We start from the raw sequence: 25,681 nt of genomic DNA, 5'->3' as shown, positions 1-25,681 counted from the left end.
ATCTAGGACCATTGTATCAGCATTTGTGCAATCTAAAGCAAATACCTCTCTAGCGATAAAGGGGGGGGGGGGGGCCTTGGAGGGGGTTTTGGGACCCCATCTGGTGTTAGTCCTCTCTCTCTCTCTCTGAACCGTCATTCACGATATCACTCTCTTTTTTGCACATCTCTCATGTAGTAAAAGGAACTCTCTCATTCAGTAAAAGGAACCCTGAGTACGCACTGAGCACTCATCCTGAGCATACACCATCAATCACTTCCATTGCACATGACATTCCTGTAGGGGTGATAGCAGTCCGATTGTATAGCGCTCGCATTGGTCCTCCAAGGTAATCAGCTTGAAGAAAGGTAAACATCGACGAACCTTTGGTTGTAGTCTTCCATTGTTTCAGTGGCAACCATTTTCAAGTTACCCCATTCTGCCAAAAGCGGTACTTCAAATAGGGATGGCATGTGGGTCCGGGCAAAAATATTCTTGAAAGCTGCCAAGTCCTTGAAGCTGCGGCTGGGTAGCTATGTAGCTCCACCATAGCATAGCATTATCCTTGAGAAATCTATGATTCTTCTGTGCAGCTCCCCAAGGCATACATGTTGTCGAATTGCTGCAGGAACTCCAAGGCTTTCTATCGATCTCACACTAGAAAATGTGAAAAATTTTACTATAGATCCACCATCCTTGAAGTCCTTTCGTTGATTTCGGGCAACTCTTGTCCGCGTATGCAAGTCTTAAAACAAGCTTACACATGCGTTCTTACCTGTTTCCCAAGGGTTTCCAAGTCTAGGATTTGTCTCTCAATCGTAGCACCATGTCTACACGGCACATCGAGGCCATGTGCATGTGACACTTCAGGACAACGATTCTAGCAACAAATCAACAGTTGCCTTGATAATTGCATATTAATTTGCAACTGAAAACACATTATTAACATCATGCAATTTACTTTATTTCCTTACATGCGCGTACATGTCTACCTGTGTTCACGTGTGTTCTAAAAATAGAAAAATTCATTGCAAAATATAAGTTACCAATAGGACCACCAAAACTCTTCCACGAACAATACTTGGCAATACATTATTGGACATGCACGCTACTTTGTTTCCTTAGAAAGTGGGTGCATGTCCACGTGTGCATGCACTGAAAAAGAAAAGAGAGACAAAATACAATCGATCCATGGCACCAAACAACTTTATAAATCACTAAAGTTACGGGGATAACTAAACTTTTTAAGGAACAAGATGTGGCAAACCCCTTTTCCTCTATTATGGCAAAAGGGTGCTAAATACTAACTGACAACTTCACAAGGGTGTTAATAGAGATCAAATTCACTTGTCATTTGAAGACTCTCCTCGATCTTAAAAATGTTGTTCAAGTAGGAGATATATTACCTCAACCAAAGAAGGCTATAAGCTTCTAGCTACACGTTATCCAATCGGATAGGGAGTCTCTGAAATATTAAGATATTCCACTTATGGAGCCAAAATGTTGCACGCATAAAGACTCTTTCAATGAATGCCAGAAGGGTTGTAAATAAAAACCCACATCATTAAAAGTGATGCTATCCTTGATACTCTAATTTGTTGTGCACACGGTTTCTACTTCTTGTAATAAAAATTTCACATCTTATCTTTATTCAAAATTCAAGAGCAGCGAGTTATGGCATAAAATTGTAGACTAACGAAACTAAAAGGAAAAACATTAACTAAGATGTTCACATTTAGGCTTACCCTGATAAAACCTTCCATAACTTGCGGATGGCAATTCTTTCCACGCCCTAAGCAGACCACGCTTTGAAGAGAAAAAAAAACCATCAGAGTACTTACAACAAGCCATGACAAATTTTATCATTATAAAGTTTTCAAATTAAGTCATTTACATCAACAATGTACGAGCGTTTGTTCAAAGCATGTGGTGATAACAGGTATACAAATACAAGCTTAGACATAGAGACTATATGCATGAGAGAGTACAACCATGATATGCAAAAGACTGGTTAGCTCAATTCACTCACCCCTCATACACATGTATATACACCCTTGCCTAAGTCTATTCTATTTCGTAGCATATTAGTTTTATTGTAGCATATTAGTTTTTAGTATTTTTTCCCTCTCTCTCTCTCTCTCTCTCTCTCTCTCTCTCTCTCTCTCTCTCTCTCTCTCTCTCGTCCTAAAGAGGTTATTTTCAGACACATTGTTATTTCATTTCGTTGTTATATGCCTTTATGCCATAGATGCCCTAAAGATGTAGTCAAGATGTATCTAATCTATCCTATAGGTCAAGTTGCCCTCTAACGGACGTTAATACTCTCTCTCTCTCTCTCTCTCTCTCTCTCTCTCTCTCTCTCTCTCTCTCTCTCTCTCTCTCTCTCTCTCTCTCTCTCTTTTTCTTTTGAGTTATGTGCTTTGAAGTGCTAATTGTCTACTGAAGTCTGTTCTTTCAATTGGCACGTGGTGCCCATCCCATTATAGCTAGGCCCAAAAACAACTGATACAAAAAGTGAGCTACCAAAAGCAACTGCTAAAATTAGCACCATAAACCTGCTTTCACAATATGTATGACCCGCCAAATCATCACCCTAGAAATCCCCCGTAAATGGTGCCATCATTTACGGGCCGCCACATCGGCAACGTACGGATGGCCGCATCATCATTTAGCGATCTCTCTTTTTTATTTGTTCCGTCTCTAGCTGGTTGGCTTAGTGCCACGTTACCACTTTTGTGACAACCCTCTAGGCTCACTTATGAAGGTCCTTGACCTTTAAGCAACAAATACAACAAGGTGGCGGTAACCCAAAAGCAACTGCTAACAATAATTGACACCCTTAAGCTTTCACATGCGTAAAAACTGCCATGTCACCTATTGTATGGCTGCCTGGTGTCACCAGGAGGTGTATTTTTCCTGTTGCCTTCCGTAAATAAGTACTAGATATTTTTATTTATTTTATTTTTACTTGTTTTCCCTGGAACCCTTGAAAAGGTGCAAGTGGACATTGCATGGCCAGTGTGAAATGGCTGCGGCCGAATAGGTTTCTCACAACGGGAGTCTGGGTCGGTCAATCTGGGACTGGTCGGGCCAGTTAGCACTGAATTCTGATGAGTATGGAAGCCTGTGTGCGCCAAATGAATTCTGGGCCACTTGGAAAGTCACTCACAACTTTATAAGTCAGTGGGAACTAGAGAATTAACTCAAAAGGGGCAAACTGGACACATGGCGGCTCCTGGTGCAAATTTCCACTTCCATCAGCAAGAGGGGGCGCCCAATTTGAGAGAGGAGGCTGATTTGACTCATAAGTGACCTACAGTGTGTGTGTGTGAGTAGTGGGTGCAGGTCTATAGCTTTAATGGAAAGCTTGCCTTCTCCTCTGTCTCATGTAGCGCGATGATTTGCTCTCGTGCATCTCTCTCCCCCCTTTGGCACATATGGTAATGCCCCACTAGATGGGCTACTCAAATAAACATGTACAGTTCTGGGGTTTATGCGCGTTTGCCAAGGCAAGAGCCTTCTGAACAGGAACCGGATTAGCTAATTGCTAATCCCCCACAGGTACGCACAGTTCCATCACGAAAGATTGCGAGTTCGGAGAGTTTTCTCGCGTGAAAACTCGTCCAATTCACAAGGGAACTGTCCCATTGCGTGCGGGAGCCCTTGGGACACGCGTAGGCGTGTTCGCTCCGCTAAAAACGATCCGAAACAATGAATTACAGCCTGCTGTGTTTTTCTGCAGGTTTAGGGTTTCGCACCTAAACTGCAAGGGAACACCGGGGGAGCCTCGTGAGAGCCTTGGGATGCGTGTACAGGCTTTTGGGCACCCAGCAATGAAAAGCAGGGAATTACAGCCCGCTGAATTTCTGTGACAGCTCACCAGAAAGCTTCCAGATAGCAAGGGAATCCGTCCTTGACAGGTGTTTTTGACCTACAGGGTTTTTGCGCCGTTATGCTGCCAAAATCAGGTCGAAAACCTGCGTTTTCAGCCCTCGCCAGGTTTGGACAGCTTTGTGAAAGCTTGTGCTAAGTGGTCGGATCGTCTACCTTAATTTGAATAAAGAAATACCGAAGGGGGCGCCAGTCTTTGGGGCCTGCAGGGTGTCGGTCTCGTGTGCGCAGTGACATTCTAGTCGCTGGACGCAACTGTGTTCTCTTCCCTTCTCAGTGCTCTGTGTAAAGTTAACAGGTAATTGAAAGAAGTACCGCCCTCTACGTTGTACAGGCCGGTTATATGGTTCCATCGAGGAGATAGTCACTTTTTCTTTAAAAAGTGCAGCGTGGATTGTTGTGGGTGAAAGCAACACAGAGCTTGTAGATATGGCAGAGAAGAGAGACCAAGTACCTGAAGAGGGCTCTTCCTCACATGGCACGGAGAAAGTTCCTTCAACTCTTCAAGAAGAGGACAGGTTGTTTAGAACTCAACTGCGTTGTTGCATGGACATGTCTCAGCAGTTGGCTAACAACCCAAGGATGCAGGAGATCTTACAAGCTCCGACACAGGGTTTTCAGCCTCCTACACAGGGCACGACTGAGCCGTTGCAGGAAAAGGAGATTTCCAATGCGCAGAGGACTCATGATGCTCGAGGGAAAGCCCATGTGGTTGAGCAACTAGCGGTGTCCAATGATCCAAAGCAACTTGCTTTAGCTGGACAGGAACCAATTGTGAATGGTCAAGGGAGTAATGAACACGATATGCGTCAGACCCTTCCATTACCTATTACTTATCCTGGTTATTTTGGAGGTGGTTCAGTGTTTCAAGCTATGGCTGGACCTTCCACAGTTTATATGCCAGGGAATGTGTTCGGGACAATGCAAACAGGCATGGGTAACCCTATGTACGCGAACATGGGTGTCCAACCGGGTTTTCAGGGTGCCTATGACCAGTTTCGAGTGCCTGGAACACAATTTGGTATGGCTGGTTTTTCGCAGCCATACGTACCAAATGCAAATACCACAGGTAAAACAGTTGATGCGAGTGCTGGAATGAACAATCATGGAGCACCACTGTTACAGGCACCTGTTCATGATAATGTGGCTCCTTTGAGTCAGCTTAAGGATTACAAGGGAGGTGGGCAGGGAGTGAAGTTTGAAACTTTCAAAGGAGCTGAGGATCAATTGAAGACTTTGACCTTCATACAGCAGTTCGATGCAGCTTATGCTGGAGGAAACTTCACGGAATCTTCAAAGATACCGAAGGCTGCCACTTTCTTGAAAGGGAATGCGCTTCAATGGTGGAACGCATTGTTGAACCAGGGTCAAGCCCCAACAACGTGGGTCCAATTCAAACAGCTTTTAGCGCCTGCATGGTTGACAAACACTTTTGAAGTGGATGTGATGACAGAATGGCACGAGTTGAATGCTAAACAGTGTGCGAATCTGGAAGAGTACAATCAACAGTTTTGGGCCACACTGTTGCCAATCACCTCTTACAGGTTTGTGCCATTGTCAAAACAGATTGAGAAGTACTGTTGCGGATTGCCCAAGAAAATCAGGGACTACTGCACAAAGACTACTGTCATGAATATGTTTCAGTTGATAGAGAATGCAAGAGTGGCCAGCAATCTGTCGAAGGGAGATTCCGATGGATTTAATAGCCACAAGAAAGGGTCCCAGGGCAAACAGTTTTCAGCCAAGGGCAATGTTGCAGCAAAGCCTTCTGAGCCTCCCACAAAGAAGCCCTCCACTGAAGAAGGTGATACGTCCAAGAAGCAGTCTAAGTCTTCTTCGGGACGAGGACAAGGACAAAAGAGGCATTTTTCTGGCAAAACTTTTGAAGAACGGAAAGCTCTTAGGGAGGCCAAGAAATGCTACATTTGTGAACAGGAAGGACATTTTGCGAATGAATGCCCACAGAAGAAGTCACAGGATAAGGATGACAAGTCAGACCATAAAGGGAAGAAGCCAAAGCCAAGTGCAGGACTTGTTCCAGATTTGGTTGGAGACCAACCAAACACAGATGCCACGTAGCTGTGTAGAGCTTGGGGCAAAGTTAGAGACCAGACAATGCTGGTTTTCTTTGATCCAGGAGCCCGTGCAAATTTCATATCACCAGAATTGGCATCAAATTCGTGCAGAGGAGATGGGTATGACAGAGGAAGCAGGTTTGGCATGCCCAGGTCATTCAGAGCCCGTTACTCCCATTTTGGGGAAGCTTCGTCTGCACATTCAGAGCTATGTGGATGCGGAACAGTTTCATATTATGCCACTTGAGGGCTGTGATGTGTTACTGGGTATCCCATGGTGTTACAGGTTGCATGCTATGGTGGATACTTACAACAAAAAGATTACCCTTGTACATAGAGGAAAGACTCATGTCCTTGATGTAAAGCTTAAAGGCGAGTCTGTTCCAGTTGTTTCTGCTTCTGCTATTTCATCTGTAAAAAAGAAACATCTTTCTGCGTACTTGATCTTTGCAAAAGAAGTACCTCAAGTTGTATCTAATTTGTCTACCTTAGATAAAGACAGGTCAACTTGTTTGAGTGGTTTCAGTGATTGTTTTTCAGACTCTTTGCCAGGGAAGTTACCTCCTGAGAGACCTGAGGATCATACCATAGATCTTGTGCCAGGTTCTAGTCCACCGAATAGACCACCATACAAGGTTAGTGCAGCTCAGCAAAAAGAGATTATGAGTCAGGTCAACGAGCTTTTAGAGAAGGGGTTGATTCAGCCCAGTTCATCCCCTTTTTGTTCGCTTGTACTCTTAGTGCAGAAGAAGGATGGTTCATGGCGCATGTGCATTGACTATCGCGCCTTGAATAAGAATACCATCAAGAACAGGTTCCCCATACCGAGGACAGATGACATTCTTGATCGGCTTGAGGGAGCGTCATTGTTTACAAGAATAGACCTAAAGAGTGGGTACCATCAGATACGCATTAGGCCAGAAGATGTCCATAAGACTGCGTTCAGGACAACATTTGGTCTCTATGAGTTTCTTGTCATGCCATTTGGTCTCACAAATGCTCCTGCCACATTTAATAGAATGATGGACCGAATTTTTAGACCATAGAAACTTCGTGGGTACCTTCTTTGATGACATGATTGTCTATTCGAAGTCAGAAGAGGAGCATAGGGATCACTTGACTGCAGTTTTCAATGAGTTTCATAAGAACAGGCTACTCATTAATGTGAAGAAGAGTGAATTCTTTTTGCAAGAGATTCACTTCCTAGGGCACATTGTTTCAAAGGATGGGGTACGCATGGATCCCGCTAAAGTGGAAGCAATTAGACCATGGCCAGACTTGAAGTCCGTACATGACATTCGAAGCTTTCTAGGCTTATGTTCCTACTACAGGAGGTTCATCCGAAATTTTGCTGAGATTGCTTCTCCACTCAATGCACTACAAGGAAAAGGAGTTACTTTCAAGTGGACAGCCAAGGAAATTTTAGCGTTCAAACACTTGAAAGAGAAGCTGACTTCGGATTCGGTAATCATTTTGCCAGATCTTTCAAAACCTTTTGTGGTTCAGTGTGATGCGTGTGGCCATAGTCTTGGTGCAGTTCTAATGCAGAATGGCCGAGTAGTCGCATATGAGAGCAGAATTCTTTTGAAGACTGAAAGGAACTTGCAAGTCTATGAGAAAGAATTGCTGGCAATAATTCATGCTCTCACTAGTTGGAAACACTATCTGCTAGGGGCTGATTTTGTTGTCCAAACGGATCATCAAACTTGCAATATTTTCTCACACAGACGAAGTTGTCTGTGAAGCACATGCGATGGGCAAACATCTTGTCAATGTTCCATTTTCAGATTGTGCATGTGCAAGGGAAAAAGAATGTGGTGGCTGATGCGTTGTCACGAAAGCCCCAAATTTCAGCGGTGTCAATTCTGTACCATTGTGAACTAGACGAAATGAAGACACGATATGCTGAAGATTCAGATTTTGCAAGGATCTATGACCAGCTTGTTGATGGGCAACATCATGAGGACTATATGCTTAAGAATGACTTTCTCATGATGCATGGAAAGTTATGCGTTACTAAACAGTTACGGCCAAAGATTTTGATGGAAAGTCACGCTCCACCTTATGTTGGGCATCGTGGAATTGATGCGACAGTGAAAGGGGTTGAGGCATTCTTCTATTGGCCAGCTTTGCGTCAAGATGTTGACACATTTGTAAGATCATGCTTAGTATGCCAAAAAGTCAAATTTGACAGACAAAAGCAACCGGGATTGTTGCAGCCATTGCCGATCCCTGATAGGCCATGGGAAAGCATAGCAATGGACTTTATCTTTGATCTTCCAAGAACGCAAACAGGCAATGATGGGATTTGGACTATCATTTGTAGGTTCAGTAAGCAAGCCCATTCATTCCTGTGACGAAGAAGATAAAGCCAGAACACATGGTCAAGATATTTATGAGCAATATCTTTAAATATCACGGGATTCCTCAGTCAATTGTCAGTGGCAGGGATCCACATATGACGAGTCTTTTCTGGAAGGCATTGTTTGAGAACATGGGCACTACGCTAAAGTTCTCTTCTTCGTTTCATCCGCAAACTGATGGACAGTCAGAAGAGGCAAATTCTATTGTTTTGGACCTTCTCAAATGTTATGTGTCACAACACAAGGCAACTTGGGAACACCATCTTCCATTGGTTGAATATGCTTACAATAACACTGTGCATACGTCAACAGGTAAGGCACCATTTGAGATAGTGGAAGGAGGGAAGAAAGTGCCGCCCATTTTGCAGACTAAGGACAAGATTTTTGAGGCAGACAAGTATGTGCAAGATATGGATGAAACATATAGGAAGATAAAGATTGCTCTTGAGAAGACTCAGGCTAAGCAAAAGAAAGCTGCTGATCGTCACCATTGTGAACTTGTATTTTCACTTGGTGATTGGGTGCTTTTGCGCTTTGAAAAGGCCAGGTTAAGGAAAAGGAAAGGCAAGGAACGCTTGTTTCCTAAGCTCAGTATGCAATATTATGGTTCTTTTCGGATTTCAGAAAAGGTCAACGATGTAGCTTACAGGTTAAAGCTACCAGAAGGCTGGAAAATACATAATGCTTTTCATGTCAGTCTTCTAAGACCCTTTGTTGGTGATGTGCCAGAGAATATGCTTGATGAGGAACAACCCGAAGTGGAAGAATTGGATGAAATCCTTGTTCCTGAACAAATATTGGCACATAAAGAAAGAAAGGTTAGAGGAAAGGTTGCAAGACGCTATTTGGTGAAGTTCAAGAACTATCCATCATTGGATGCCAAATGGATGGAAGAGTCTGAATTGCTTGATTCACCTCAGCTATTGCAATTGTATCTTGAAGCCTTTCAGATGGAACCCACAGTGACTTGATGTAGACGTTTTGGAGCAAGGCAAGAGCATGGTTCATGATGCTCAAGAGAGTAGTTAAGCAATTGTATCTACTCTTTCCATACAAAATTTAGCTAGAGAAGTTTGTGCTTCAGAGTACACTAGAAGACTTCTATGCTTGATATATGTGTCATAGCCAGGTTCGTGGGATTGTTTAATCGTCCAACGCTACATTTCCGGAAGCATGTATATCTTGGATTCCCATCATAGAATATGTGTGATATCAACAGATACCGCATGTATTATTGGCATGCAAGCGAGGTCGCTTGCAGTATTTCAAGGGTGGGGTGTGTCACCAGGAGGTGTTGCCTTCCGTAAATAAGTACTAGATATTTTTATTTATTTTATTTTTACTTGTTTTCCACGGAACCCTTGAAAAGGTGCAAGTGGACATTGCATGGCCAGTGTGAAACGGCTGCGGCCGAATAGGTTTCTCACAACGGGAGTCTGGGTCGGTCGGTCTGGGACTGGTCGGGCCAGTTAGCACTGAATTCTGATGAGTATGGAAGCCTGTGTGCGCCAAATGAAGTCTGGCCACTCGGAAAGTCACAACTTTATAAGTCAATGGGAACTAGAGAATTAACTCAAAAGGGGCAAACTGGACACATGGCGGCTCCTGGTGCAAATTTCCACTTCCATCAGCAAGAGCGGGCGCCCAATTTGAGAGAGGAGGCTGATTTGACTCATAAGTGACCTACAGTGTGTGTGTGTGTGAGTAGTGGGTGCAGGTCTACAGCTTTAATGGAAAGCTTGCCTTCTCCTCTGTCTCATGTAGCGCGATGATTTGCTCTTGTGCATCTCTCTCCCCCCTTTGGCACATATGGTAATGCCCCACTACATGGGCTACTCAGATGAAAATGTACAGTTCTGGGGGTTTATGCGCGTTTGCCAAGGCAAGAGCCTTTTGAACAGGAACCGGATTAGCTAATTGCTAATCCCCCACAGGTACGCACAGTTCCATCACGAAAGATTGCGAGTTCGGAGAGTTTTCTCGCGTGAAAACTCGTCCAATTCACAGGGGAACTGTCCCATTGCGTGCGGGAGCCCTTGGGACACACGTAGGCGTGTTCGCTCCACTAAAAACGATCCGAAACAGCGAATTACAGCCTGCTGTGTTTTTCTGCAGGTTTAGGGTTTCGCACCTAAACTGCAAGGGAACACCGGGGGAGCCTCGTGAGAGCCTTGGGATGCGTGTACAGGCTTTTGGGCACCCGGCAGTGAAAAACAGGGAATTACAGCCCGCTGAATTTCTGTGACAGCTCACCAGAAAGCTTCCAGATAGCGAGGGAATCCGTCCTTGACAGGTTTTTTTGACCTACATGGGTTTTTGCGTCGTTATGCTGCCAAAATCAGGTCGAAAACCTGCGTTTTCAGCCCTCGCCAGGTTTGGACAGCTTTGTGAAAGCTTGTGCTAAGTGGTCGGATCGTCTACCTTAATTTGAATAAAGAAATACCGGAAGGGGCGCCAGTCTTTGGGGCCTACAGGGTGTCGGTCTCGTGTGCGCAGTGACATTCTAGTCGTTGGACGCAACTGTGTTCTCTTCCCTTCTCAGTGCTATGTGTAAAGTTAACAGGTAATTGAGAGAAGTACCGCCCTCTACGTTGTACAGGCCGGTTATACCTGGAATTTTTTATACTTTGTTAGAGTTACAACTTCCTATCCGAGGGTGGCTCCAGTATCTCCCAAGAGCAGATTAAGGAGTGAGGGCTAGATTAAGGAGTGAGGGTTGTTTTGTGGCTATGCCTAGACAAACTTGAGGTAGACATACCTTTTCACGACGACAAACACGTGTTGTGCCCACCCGATAGGCTCGTATGAGGCAGGACTCATCTTCCTAGGGTTTCCCAAGATTAGAGTTTGTAGTTTTCCCATTTACGCCCGGCCAAGGACCAGATTTGGTCTCTTGGGCCAATTTATAATCATGTGAGATGATTATTTATGGGGCACCATTTGATTTATTAGGTGCAGTTTGTAGGATACTGAGTAGTTAACTTAGGGGATATATGGACTCGTACCCCCTTGTATTGTATCATGGAGTCATTAGAGATTATAACCAATGTTTTGCATTTACTGTAATAGACTTGGACACTCCAAGTCAAGATTTCTACCACGACACAGCACAAATTCACTTCAAAACAGTTCATAATTGATTCGACACTGCCCGACGGAGTTTCGTGCCAAGAGGTATTGGCCCCAAAGACTCGCGCCCCTTTCGGTATTTCTTTTTATATTAATCTTCGAGCAAAGTACATCTCACGCGGGTGCTCGCTCTCAGACTCTACGTTCAGATGCCCTACAGAGAGAGCCCCCTTGGGTTCTTTATAAAGGTTACAAAGGTTGCTAAAATTAGAGCCCCAAAAGCCTCAAAAATCAAAAGCTTCTTTTAAAACAAAGGCGAAAATAAATCAAAGCCCAAAAGCTTGTAATTTTCAGCTTGCATAGGATTTTTCCTAACGCAAAAGCAAGAACTGTCGTACTGCCTGCAACGTGAAAAGCGGGATCCGTACAGCCAGCCACGTCAGCCCTCTCAGAGGATTTTCCGTTGCACATCACGGAGGACCGTACATTGCCGTCACGTCAGCACTTGTTGCGCGTTTTTTTTTTTGCCAGCCAGGGAGTGTGGGTGTGCTCTCTGCTACTCCCTTGTCCAAGGCCACGACACGTCATCAGTTTCTGACATACCCCCCTCTTGAAAACATTGTAATCGCCCTGGATTACGCCTGCAAAACAGACAGAGGCCATAAACTGTATTAGCAGACACTGACTATTAGTACCGACGCACTAGGAACACACATTTAGCACATGTACCAATCGACAATCACATCACACGACATCACAGGACATCACTTGACATCACATGACAAATCACATTCACAAATTCATTCGGATCTTAGACCATGATTAATCGGCAATGTCTTTAGCAATCGCATCTAGATCCACTCCGGACCTCATAGATGGCCGATTAACTAATCCGTATTGCAATCACGTCTATCGAGATCTTTCAGACCGAAATGTTGCAGTCATTTTGTCTATCAGTTCCTACACTTTAACAAGTCAAGAACAAGTCAGTATCATGTTCGGGAATTCAAGTTCATAAAGTCATACAACAGAATACTGTCAGCTCACATTATCCCTGAAACTCAAAAGAGACATCACTGACTTAAGTATCAAAATCGAGGCAATCTGTTGACAAAGGAGCGAACCGACTCCCCTCTTGTGCATACCCACTGCACCAGATTCCGCTCAAGCTCAGTTCGGGTTTCCATTTAGAATAGACTATGCTAAACCAAATGCTTCGAGGTAAAGATTCACAATCTGAGGAGTATCTGCCAGGTCCTCCTCCTCCATTCACTTTGCATCCAATGCGGAGTAGGTCTTGAATTTAACCAAGAACCGTCTAATCGCTTTACCTTCTTTCTTTCTGCGCCAATATCTTTCTGGAACGAGTAGCTCCTCGTTTTCTTCCACTTCGGGTTGCTCATGGACTCCCCATCATCACGCACATCGCCTTCAAAAGGCTTCAAGAGACTCACATTAAAAACATTATGAAATCTCCAACTATCGAGCAGCTTCAGTCCAAAGGAGACATCATTTATCTTTTCGGAAAAACTGGAAAGGTCTATAGTATCTCATGCTAAGCTTTCGAGAAAGCCGCTCCTTTCCGTTTTTCTTTCTTAGGTGTGCCTTCCCAAAATGTAGGAGCACCCAATCGTTCTCCTTCAATTTCAAATCGCAACTATGTCGATCTGCTACCTTTTTCTGACATTTCTCCAAAGCCTTCCGGACCAAGTCCTTGTCCCTTGTGAACCGGTCGACTTCAAAGAAAAATCTTATCTTTCGTGCTAAGGAAGGGTAGAACCTTCGTAGCAAATAATCTCAATGGCACCTGCCCCATCAAAGAGTTAACTGTGTTTCTGTAGGCAAATTCTACCAAAGGTAAAAACCCTTTTTCGATGAAGTCTTCAGATTCAAAGAAGAAGATGTCAACAAACCCAGTACCACTGAATTAGCAATCTCTAATTGCCCGTCCGTCTACCGGTGGAACGATGACGAGAACTGCAACTGCGTGGCAATGTTCTCCTAGCTAGCCTTCCAAAACAAACTCGTGAACCTGGGGTCTCTGTCGGAGACAATCGTCTTGGGCATGCCATGTAATCTGAAGATCTGGGCTACAATCAATCTCGCTAAGTGATCCGGCTTGACTGTTTTCTTCACTGGAATGAAATGAGCTTGCTTGCTAAATCTGTCAATAACAATCCAGACATCCTCGTGACCACTCTGTGTTCTCGGGAGATCAAAAATGAAATCCATTGCAATACTTTCCCAGGGGCGGGTGGGTATGGGTAAAGGTTGTAACAATCCTTGTGCTTTATGCCTGTCAAACTTGACCTTCTGGCATACCAAGCAACTGCGTACAAATCGTCCACGTCCTTCTTGAGTCTCTGCGTATCTCTCGACACCTTTCAAGGTGGTAGCAATGCCACGGTGACCCGTAAAAGGTGGACAATGGCATCCGGTCATAACCTTTTCCCTCAACGGATGTGTAACGCACAACATCGTTTTCTTCATCAAGTAGCCATCCCAAATGGAATATCCCGCTACTACCTCCACATTCCGTATCCGAGTGAAAATATCTACAAAATCTGTATCTATGCAATACTCATCGACCATATCCTCGAAGCTCCTATGACGTATCACAGAAATAGCCAGAACCAACGGCTTCCGGGACAAAGCATCTGCCACCAAATTCTTATGTCCCTGCACGTGGACAATCTGGAAGTGAAACTGTGAAAGATGTTCGCCCACCGCATCTGCTTTTCCAATATCTGCTTCCGTGACCAAAAGTAGCGTAACTCTGAGAAGACAGTAAAATCCGCTCCCAGTAGGTAATGCCGCCACTGAGTAAGAGCATGGATAACCACCAAAAGCTCTTTCTCATAAATCTGTGCTGTCAATTCCTGCCTTGAGAACAATCGGCTCTCGTATGCAATGACATGGCCTTCTTGCATTAAGACCACACCCAGACTACGACCATAAGCATCACAATATACTTTAAATGACTTTTGCAAGTCCGGGAAGGTCAAAACGGGTCCTGTAGTCAATTTCTCTTTCAATGTATGAAAGGCAGTCACCTCAGTGGGTCCCCACGAGAAAGGGACTCCTTTCTGTGTCCACAAATGCAAAGGGGAAGCAACCTCTACAAACATTCTAATGAACCACTTGTAGTACGAACACAAACCCAAGAAGCTTCTAACTTCATGGACATTCTTCAAATCGGGCCAATCACGGATAGTCTCTATCTTTGCCGGGTCCATCTGCACTCCTTTGCTGACACAATGTGTCCCAAAAAGTGTATCTCTGGTAGGAAAAAATCACTTTTCTTTGCATTAATCACCAACTTGTGATCTCGTAATGCCTAAAAGACATGTAGCAGATGCTCTCTATGTTCTGTCTCATCCTTGGAAAAAACAATGATATTTTCAAAGAAAGTGCCAACAAATAGTCTGTACTCTCGAAAAATTATGTCCATCATCCAGTTAAATGTCGCTGGAGCAATGGTTAGGCCAAAAGGCATCACCAAAAACTCAAATAACCAAAAAGTCGTCCGAGCCGTCTTGTAGACATCTCCCGACGCGATTCGGATCTGATGATATCCGCTCTTCAAGTCGATCCTGCTAAAACACGAGGCTCCATTAGGTCAGTCAAGAATATCATCGATCCTAGGAATCGGAAATCTGTTCTTGATGGTGATTTTGTTGAGAGCTCTATAATCGATGCACATTCTACAAGATCCGTCTTTCTTCAAAACCAACAACACTGGAGAGCAATATGGTGAAGTACTAGGCTGGACAAGACCCTTTTCCAAGAGGTCTTTCACTCGGTTCATAACTTCTTCGTTCTAGGCTCGGCTCACACATTAAGGTGGCCGGTTCGATGGTGTGCTTCCAGGTATCAGATCAATGGTATGATCCTCAAGACGAGCTGGTGGCAACTCGCCTGGCAGGCCCTCTGAAAAGCAATAGACAAGAGTGTGGAGAAAATCTTGGCGTTCTTTTTTCGAGGTCAAAACATATTCGACCTTCAATCATCATTCAATTCTCTCCAGAAAATCGAGGAAAGAAACTGAATTTCATCAAGTACAATCTGTGTGCCCTTCATTTGTCAAAGTCGCTTTCTCAGCCCGAGAGTCAACCAGGGGGAGGACATCACAACCTCCCAAGGGCATTACGTAGAAGTCCTCGTGCCCTAAACACCCTTGACATTGCAAACGAAGTTTGCCAATGATCTGTGTAATGGCATCATCCCATCCGGGTGCCGCTAGAACTACCTCTGCCTGTGGCCTCAGCCTATCGGAGGTAATCCCAAATCGAGCCGCCAATTCAAGTGAAAACGAAGTCGGCCTTGACTCCTCCATCAAAGAAAATGAGGGCTTCCTGATCTTTCACTAAAAGCGGCAAAGTTTATACTTTCATTCATCTAATTCGGTTCGAGCCCCACGCAATGTGGTATCAGTTCTGTTTTCATCTGTCTTTTCTGCCACATATCTCTACTGCTCTAGAACTCTCTGGCCTGTCTTCAATCTGTTCTTGCTGTGCCTTTTGGGGCACTTTGCGGAGATGTGTCCAAATTACCCGCAACCAAAACACTGCCCCTCTTTGAGATGGATAGCCCTTTCTCTAAGAGTCTGTCGGAGAGCTGTATCTTTTTTTCCTTTTCTTTGGAACTCTTTCTCTTTCTACTTTCATTATTAGAAGTCTGTTGGGTTCTCTGAGTCAAGATCTCATCAAGGGGTAAGTCAGTGTATTGCAAAACCCCGTTTCGCATGACCCATCAATTCTTCAAAAGAATTCAACTTCTGTTCCAAGCAGTGGTCTCGGATCTCTGTAGGAAGTTCGCAGCAAAACCGCTCAATCTGTTCCTTAAACAAGGCCTTCATAAATGAAGAGGTTGATAGAAAAGAGTTCCAAAATCTCGTGCAATAAGCGTCCAAAGAATCTCCCTTGGTCATCCAAAGATGAGTCCAAGCAGTTCGTATATCTCGTTCGTATTCCCGAGTCAGCCAAGAAGAAATAAAAAGCCTTTCAATCATTTAACCGAAGCTTTCTTTCTCAGTAGAAGAGTGAACCGCCATGTTCGAGCATCACGGAACCCAGAAAAGGATTCAAATCGACTGTCCACCTTCTTGCTTTTATCTTCGGGGAAGTCATATTGGTTGGTTTTTTTAAAAAATGTTTCTTCTTTGCATAAAACATGTGATCGTCGGAGTTCAAAGTATCTGAGGATGAGTCCTCGGTAGAACTGTCAGAAACTAGGCGAAATCTAGGCTTCTTTGCCTTTTTCTTGCCCTTTCTGAAGCTTTGCTTTGTGCTTCGCTTGTCCATGTCTTTCTGCGAGTACAGGTTCTGCTTTTCTCCACTCATCTGCCCCTTTTGGTATTTCTTTTTTTATTAATCTTCGAGCAAAGTACAACTCCCACGGGTGCTCGCTCTCAGACTCTGCGTCCAAATGCCATGCAGAGGGAGCCCCCTTGGGTTCTTTATAAAGGTTACAAGGGTTGCTAAAAGCAGAGCCCCAAAAGCTTCAAAAATCAAAAGCTTCTTTTAAAATAAAGCAAAGCCCAAAAGCTTGTAATTTTCAGCTTGCGTAGGATTTTTCCCAACACAAAAGCAAGAGTTGCCGTACTGTCTGCAGCGTGAAAAGCGGGATCCGTATAGCCAGCCACGTCAGCCCTGTCAACGGATTTTCCGCCGCAAATTACAGAGGACCGTACATTGCCGCCACGTCAACACTTGTTGCGCGTTTTTTTTTCTACCAGCCGGGGAGTGTGGGTGTGCCCTCTGCTGCTCCCTTGTCCAGGGCCATGACACGTCATCAGTTTGTGACATTTACAGCTTTGTAGCATTCTCTGTACCCAAACTCTAGCATTTTCAATTCAGCTGCGATCTCTCTTCTCCATCGTTTTTGCTTGCGATCTCTTTATCTCTCTCTGGCGCTTCCATTCTGCTCTCCGCCTCCACCTCATTTGTTTGCAAGTGTTGCACTAGAGCCCGTTCAGTGGGAGGTCGACACACAGACGTTACGGAGCTATCGCGGTAGATTTAAGATTTAGTGGCTGCCCAATCCAAGGAGGATATTTGCTCGCGGTCACAAAATCGTCCACGTCCTTCTTGACTCTCGGCCAAAAGAAGTATCGCTCGACACCTTTCAAGGTGGTATCAATGCCGCGGTGACCCATAAATGGTAGACAGTGGCATTCGGTTAGAACCTTTTCCCTCAACAGTTGTGTAACGTACAACATCGTTTTCTTCATCAAGTAGCCATCCCGAATGGAATCTCCCACCTATTCTGTATTCAACTGAATACATCTGAAAATTTTGGATCTGTGGCGTACTGATCGACCATGTCCTCGAAGCTTCTATGATGAATCGTGAAAATAGCCAAGACTAACGGCTTTCGGGACAAAGCACCTGCCAACAAGTTCTTTTGTCCCTACACATGGAGAATCTGGAAGTAAAACTGTGACAAGATGTTAGCCCACCGCATCTGCTTTTCCGAAAGCTGCTTTTGTGACAAGAAGTAGCGTAAACTCTGATGATCAGTGAAGACCGTAAAATCGGCTCCGAGTAGGTAATGTCGCCACTGAGTAAGAGCATGGATAACCGCCAAAAGCTCTCTCTCATAAATCTGTGTTGTCAATTCCGGCCTTGAAAACAATCAACTCTCATAGGCAATGACATGGCCTTCTTGCATTAAGACCGCACCCAGACTACGACCACAAGCATCACAATATACTTCAAATGACTTTTGCAAATCCGGCAAAGTCAAAACTGGTCCCGTAGTCAATTTCTCTTTCAAGGTCTGAAAGGCAGTCACCTCTATGGGTCCCCAAGAGAAAGGGACTGCTTTCTGTGTCAAGATATGCAAAGGGGAAGCAACCTCTGCAAACTTTCTAATGAACCGCAGTTAGTAAGAACATAAGCCCAAGAAGCTTCTAACTTTATGGACATCTTCAAATCGGGCCAATCACGTATAGTCTCATTTGCCGAGTCCATCTGCACTCCTGCTCTTTTGCAGGGTCAGAGGCCGAAGATACCTCAAATAAAATTCCAATAGCTTTGTCTGCTCTTTTGTAGGACCGGTGTGCATCCAGAAAAGCACACGCCTGATGCTCTGATACCCCTGTCACAAGACGGGCACCACGTGCCAATAGGAAAGAACAGACTAAACACACTTTTAGCACTTCAATAACAACTGATGAACTGAAAGAGAGAGACGACACGCGACACGAAGTGGCGGGATTCCACCCCAGAGAGTATTGGCCCCAAATCTTGGCGCCCCTTTCGGTGTTTCTTTATATTGCATCAACTCAGTACAAGCCGATACTCCATACTCTGCACCTTCTCCAGGAAGCATGCCCGAGAATGAGTCCATGGCCTCATTTTTAAAGGCCCTAGGCCGCAAAAGCAATTTACAGTAAAAAGCCTTCAAACTCAAAAGCATCTGGTCCAAAAGCAAAGCCAAAAAGCTGCCAACGTAAATCACGGAATTTCGTACAGCTGCCACGTCAGCAATCAACGCAAGCGAAAATCCGTACAATTTGCCACGTCATCAGTTCAACGTGAAATCCGAAAATTCGTACAATCTGCCACGTCAACAGGCCGACGGAAATCTGATGCTTTCTTCTTCTGTTGCTTTTGCTTCTTCTAGGGTTTAGGCCCCTCCGCCGGCATCTGCAAGTTGGCTCCATTCTTCAGGGCTTTGACACGTCAACAGTTTGTTACAAAAACTTAGTGGCAAATGCATTGTCTCGGAAGCCCCTCGTCTTGGCTATTTACGCAATCCATCATAGGAGCTTCGAAGATATGGTTGACCAGTACGCCATCAATCCAGATTTTACCGATGTTTTAACTCAGATACAGAATGGCGAGATAGTGCTAGGATATTCCATACGGGATGGCTACTTGATGAAGAAAACAATGATGTGTGTTACACAGCCGTTGAGGGAAAAGGTTTTGATTGAGAGCCATTGTCCACCTTTTACAGGTCACCAAGGCATTCATACCACCTTGAAAGGTGTAGAGCGTTATTTCTTTTGGTCGAGACTCAAGAAGGATGTGGACGACTTTGTTCGCAGTTGTTTAGTATGCCATAAGGTCAAGTTTGACAGGCATAAGGCACAAGGATTACTACAGCCTTTACCCATTCCCACCCGCCCCAGGAAAGTATTGCAATGGATTTCATCTTTCATCTCCCGAAGACATAGAGTGGGCACGATGGCATTTGGACTGTCATTGACAGATTTAGCAAGCAAGCTCACTTCATTCCAGTGAAGAAAACAATCAAGCCGGACCATTTAGCAAGACTGTTTATTGCACAGATATTTCGATTACATGGCATGCCTGAGACGATAGTCTCCCACAGAGATCCCTCATTCACGAGTTTGTTTTGGAGGGCTATTTGCGAGAACATTGGCACGCGGTTGCAATTCTCGTCATCATTCCACCCGCACACAGATAGGCAATCTGAGATTGCAAATTCAATTGTTCTCGATTTATTGAAGTCTTACAACTCTGTTCAGAAGACTCAATGGGAAAAAAAAAATCCTTTGGTGAAATTTGCCTACAACAACACGATTCACTCTTCCACGGGAAAGGCGCCATTCAAGATTGTTGAAGGTGCTTAGAAGGTTCCACCCTTTCTCAACACTAAAGACAAGATTTTTTAAGCCAACCAATACACGAGGGACTTGGACACTGCTTTTGCCAAGGTCCGCAGGCTTTAGACAAGTATCAAGAACCACATAAGAAGGCAGCAGATCGACATCGACGAGATTTGAAACTAAAGGAAGACGATTAGGTGCTCTTACGTTTTGAGAAGGCACACCTAAGAAAACGAAAAGGAAAGGAGTGGCTTTTTCCAAAGCCTAGCATGAGGTACTATGGCCCTTTCCAAATAAAAGAAAAGATAAATGATGTCTCCTTCAGACTCAAGCTGCCCGATACTTGGAAGATTCACAATGCTTTTCATGTGAGTCTACTGAAGCCTTTTAAAGGCGATGTGCCAGTTGATGGGGAGTTTGATGAGCAACCCGAAGTGGAGGAAAGTGAGGAGATACTCGTTCCAGAACAGATTTTGGCACACACGGACAAAAAGATAAAAGGTAAAGCGACTAGGCGGTTCTTGGTCAAATTCAAGAACTATCCTGCATTGGATGCGAAGTGGATGGAGGAGGAGGACCTAGCAGATACTCCTCAAATTTTGAAACTTTACCTTGAAGCATTCGGTTTAGCATCGTCTACTCTGATAGATCCCACAGATCAACAAGAGTGAATCTGGTGCAAAAGGATTGCACAAGAGGGGAGTCACTCCGCTCCTTTGTCAACAGATTACCTCGCTGAATAAGGTCACCGATGTCCCCTTTGGGTTTCAGGGATACTGCTTGGCTGACAGTATTCTGCTGTATGAATAATGAGTTTATGAAACAAAATTCCCGAAATTGAATATGAATGATTTGTACTCTCATGTGACTTGTTTGAGTGCAAGAACTGAAAGACAAAATGATTGTAGCATTTCGGTCTCATAAATCTCTATAGACATGATCGCAATAAGAATTAGTTAATCCGGCATCAGTGAGGTCCAGGATGGATCTAGATGCGGTTACTAAATACATTGTTGGCAGTCATGGCCTGAGATTTGGAATGAATTTTTTTGTGATTGATTTGTCATGTGATGGCCTATGATGTCATGTGCAGTGATGTGACTATCGTCTTAGTACAAGTTCCAAATGTGTCGTGTCTAGTGCGTCGGTACCTAGAGTCAATGTCTACTGAATTGGTTTCTGGCCTCTGTCTGTTTTGCAGGCGTAATCGAGGGCGATTACAATTCTTTCAAGAGGGGGGTATGTCACAAACTGATGACGTGGAATTCCCAACTAATAAGTTGTGCCAACTTACGGACAACTGCCGAGGGGCCAAAGGGACAACTAGGCATTAAAGTTTGCATAGAAGACTGCTGACGTGGTAGTTTTACGGACGCCGCAGATTGCGCTAACTGCAGACGAGGATGTACGGATTTTCGCAGATCGCGCTGACAGTGTTGACGTGGCTGTATGGATTTCCGCAAGCTGTGCTGGCTTCTGTTTTTGACTGGTAGCTTTTGGGATAGTTTGCTTTTAGAGATTACTTGCTTTTGGGGCTCTGATTCTAGCACCCCTTGTAATGTTAATGAGGACGCAAGGGGCTCACTTCTCAGAGCATCTGGACGCAGAGTCTAAGAGCGAGCACCCGCCGGAGTTGTACTTTGCTCAAAGATTGATATAAAAGAAATACCAAAAGGGGCACCAGTCTTTGGGGCCAATCTCTCTTGGCACCGAACTACACCGTATTGTGTCGACTCTAGAATTGTGGATTGTTTTGAAGTGAATCTTTGTTGTGTCGCGACAGAATCTAGACTTGGGGTGTCCAAGTTTGTTACACTAACTCTAAGTATCGACGCACTAGACAAACACAAATCTAGCACTTGCCCAAAGACGACTCAATCAGTGCACATTCACATCATATCAATCACATAGAAATTGATTCCAGATCTACGACCATGATTCCTGGCAATGTATTAGCAATCGCATCTAGATCCATCCTGCACCTCATTGATGTCGGATTAGCTAATTCTTATTGCGATCATGTCTATAGATTCTTAAGACCAAAATGCTGCAGTCATTTCGTCTTTCAAGCCTACACTCAAACACAGTGAGCACAAAAATCATATTCATTTTTGGGAATTCCCCCTTTCGGAGTACTTCTTTCATAAAGTCATCTAGCAGAATACTCTCAACCCATAAGTATCCCTGAATTCCAAAGGAAAATCAGTGATTGTAAGGTGCAGTAGAAGTAAATGATGTGTATGGCTCAGGATGAGTGAACAGTAAGTGCTCAAGGTTCCTTTTACTTAGAGAAAGGGAGAGCCTTCCTCAACTTAATGAGACAATGTGCAAGGAACAAACACGAGAGTGGAATGCAAATTGTGAGTGAGTGTGCAAAAGAGTACTAGAGAGAGAGAAGAGACGACACCAGATGGGGTCCCAAACCCCTCTCCAAGGGCCCCCCCCTCTCTATTGTTAGAGAGGTTTAGATTGCACAACGTTTGGTACAATGCTTCTAGATGTTGTGGTACTTGATGATGACAATGTCGACGACGACGATGGAGACTATGACGATGACCGACGAAGGTGTCGTCGTGAAGTCTGGGATCTGTGACGATGGCAACGAAGGTGTCGTCGTCAAGATAGGGATCTGTGATGACGCTGACGAAGGTGTTGTCATCAAGATAGGGAGGGATATGCGATGACGATGATGATGTCGACTTCCACGGTGGTGTCGACGATGATGGTGTCAAGGCTGAAAATTGAAAGCGCTAGATGCTTTGCTAGGGATTTGCTACTGTGGCGGTACTGCGGCCTGAATCTGCAATTGCTTCGCCAGACCAGGGCTAAAATGCAAAAATGCTGGCTGATCTGCCTGAAATTTGAAACGCTAGCTGATCTGCTGAATTCTGAAAACGGTAGGCTGATATGGTACTATATGGGGAATCTGGCGAGGATCTGTAACCAGAGGATGCGGGTTCTTGCGAGGCAAAGGCTGAAAACTGAAAATGCTGGTGGTAGTGGCTGAAAACGTTGATCTTTTAAAACTTGAGAAAACGCTAGGCTCCTGCTCATGTGTTGCCTGACTGCTAGGTGCTTGCCTCATTGTCTCTGCTTCTTTTGCTTCTACTGAGTGCCCAATGGGTTTCTTTTATAGTTTCTTAGCAATTTTCCCTACCTACTTTTTCAACAAAAGTCACTTATTAATAAATAAGTGAAAAATGTGTACTTTGGCAAAAAGGGTTCAATGCTCTAAAAAATACTAAAACGCTGATCTTCTTCTTCTTGAGAAAACGATTGGGCTCCTGCTAAGGTGTTGCCTGACTATTGGGTGCCTGCCTCATTGTCTCCACTTCTTCTGCTTCTACTGAGTCCTCCTAGTATTGCAATGGATTTCATTTTTTATCTCCCCAGAACACAAAGTGGTCACGATGGTATGTGGACTGTTATTGACAGATTTAGCAATCAGGCTCATTTCATTCCAGTGAAGAAAACAGTCAAGCCGGATCACTTAGCGAGACTGTTTGTGGCCCAAATTTTCACCCAGATTTACGAGTTTGTTTTGGGAAGGCAATTTGGGAGAACATTGGCACGCGATTCCAGTTCTCGTCATCTTTCCACCCGCACACAGACGGGCAATCTGAGATTGCCAATTCAGTGGTTTTAGATTTATTGAAGTCTTATATCTCGGATCAAAAGACTCAATGGAAAAAGTATCTACCTTTGGTGGAATTTGCCTACAACAACACAATCCACTCTTCGACAAGGAAGGTGCCATTTGAGATTATTGAAGGTGTCGTGAAGGTTCCACCCTTCCTAAGCACAAAAGGTAAGATTTTTGAAGCTGATGAGTATACACGCGACTTAGACACGGCTTTTGCCAAGGTCCGCGAGGCTTTGCAGAAATCTCAGGAAAGACAGAAAAAGGCAATAGATCACCATCGTCGCGATTCGAAATTGAAAAAGGATGATTGGGTGCTCTTACGTTTTGAGAAGGCACGCCTGAGAAAGAAGAAGAAAAAGGAGAGGCTTTTTCCAAAGCTTAGTATCCGATACTACGAACCTTTCCAGATCTCCGAAAAGATCACTAATGTCTCCTTTCGATTGAAACTGCCTGACACTTGGAGGATTCACAATGCATTTCATGTCAGTCTCTTGAAACCTTTTAAAGGTGATGTGCCCGAAGATGGGGAGCCCCATGAGCAACCCGAAGTGGAGAAAAACGAGATCCTTGTTCCTAAACAGATTTTGGCACATAAGGACAGAAAGAATAAGAGTAAAGTAAGAAGGCGGTTCTTGGTTAAATTCAAGAACTATCCTGCATTGGATGCGAAGTGGATGGAGGAGGAGGACCTAGCAGATACTCCTCAGATTGTGAACCTTTACCTTGAAGCTTTTGGTTTAGCATAGTCTATTTCAAATGGAACCCAGAATTCAGCTTGGCCGCAGATCTGGTGCAGTGGGATGCACAAGAGGGAAGTTACTCCGCTCCTATGTCAACAGATGCCTTGATTTTTAGGATACTAGTCACTGATGTCTCTTTGAGCTTCAGGGATACTCAGAGCTGACAGTATTCTGATGTATAACTTAATGAAATGAAATTTCGGAATATGAAACTGATTTGTTCTTGACTTGTTTTGAAACGCAGGAACTGATAGACTAAATGACTGCAACATTTTGGTCTAAATGATCTCGAATAGACATGGTTGCAATAGGGGGTTAGTCAATCAGGCATCTATGAGGTCCTGAGTGGATCTAGATGTGATTGCTAACTACATTGCCGATAAATCATGGTCTAAGATCCAAATGAATGTTGATTGTCATGTGATGTCCTGTGATGTCTAGTGATGTCCTCTGATGTCGTGTGATGTGACTGTCAATTGGTACATGTGCTAGATATGTGTTCCTAGTGCGTAGGTACTAATAGTCAGTTTCTGCTAAGACGGTTTATGGCCTCTGTTTGTTTTGCAGGCGTAATCGAGGGCGATTACAATGCTTTCAAGAGGGGGGTATGTCACAAACTGTGACGTGGCTGCCCAATGTACACACACACCTTTCCCCCCCTAAAGCATGGACAGTCCCGGGGAAGGACAGGCTGAATGATGACGTGGCTGCTACGTACGGTCAACACCCAGAAATGGCGGAGGTGGTGCCACGTGGCAGCAGTACGGAATCCCGTGATTTCCACCGCAATCAACGCTTAGCTTTTGGCACCTTTTTGGCTACGCAATTGAGAGAGAGAGAGAGAGAGAGAGAGAGAGAGAGAGAGAGAGACTCTTGCTTTTTCTACGCAAGCTTGAGAGAGAGCTCTTCTGCTTTATATTAAAAGCTACTTTTATGGACAGCTTTTTGGACTTGCTTTATTTGACAAGCAAGAGAGAGAAAGAGCCTTTCCTTTATTTTTGGGCTTTTGATACTCTGTAAGGTGGCCAGATCGATGGTATACTGCCTGAAATCAAATCAATCCTGTGATCTTCACGACATTGAGGAGGTAACTCCCCTGGTAAGCCTTCTAAGAAGCAGTCAACTTGAGCTTGCAAAAAATCATGTCGTTCCTTCTCAAGGTCAGACAAATTTGACATTTTGTTGTCAGGGCTTTTCTTTAGTATTACGTAGGGAAGTAGTTAATCTGGAAATGGCTGTTCTCAGGCTTGTCATATGGTTGTTCTTTTGGTGCCTTGTTAGGGCACCTGGCTAGTACATGCCCATATTCTCCACAACCGTAACATTTATCCTCCTTGAAG

At 44.3% G+C, this 25,681-nt stretch overlaps 1 protein-coding gene across 1 annotated transcript in view; it reads right to left on the bottom strand.

The window, feature by feature from the left end:
- The window catches only part of LOC147453568 (ATP-dependent zinc metalloprotease FTSH 5, mitochondrial-like), a 110,013-nt gene that overhangs the window by 75,350 nt on the left and 8,982 nt on the right, over positions 1-25,681 (bottom strand). The window contains exon 3 of the mRNA XM_086515728.1: positions 1,725-1,785. Within this exon, the coding sequence (XP_086371854.1) occupies positions 1,725-1,785 (61 nt within the window). The remainder of the gene's footprint in view (positions 1-1,724; positions 1,786-25,681) is intronic.

This window comes from Adiantum capillus-veneris, chromosome 7, assembly GCF_014529385.1.
Source record: "Adiantum capillus-veneris isolate H3 chromosome 7, ASM1452938v2, whole genome shotgun sequence".
Taxonomy (NCBI): Eukaryota; Viridiplantae; Streptophyta; class Polypodiopsida; order Polypodiales; family Pteridaceae; genus Adiantum; species Adiantum capillus-veneris.
This window is presented reverse-complemented; position numbering and strand designations above follow the sequence as displayed.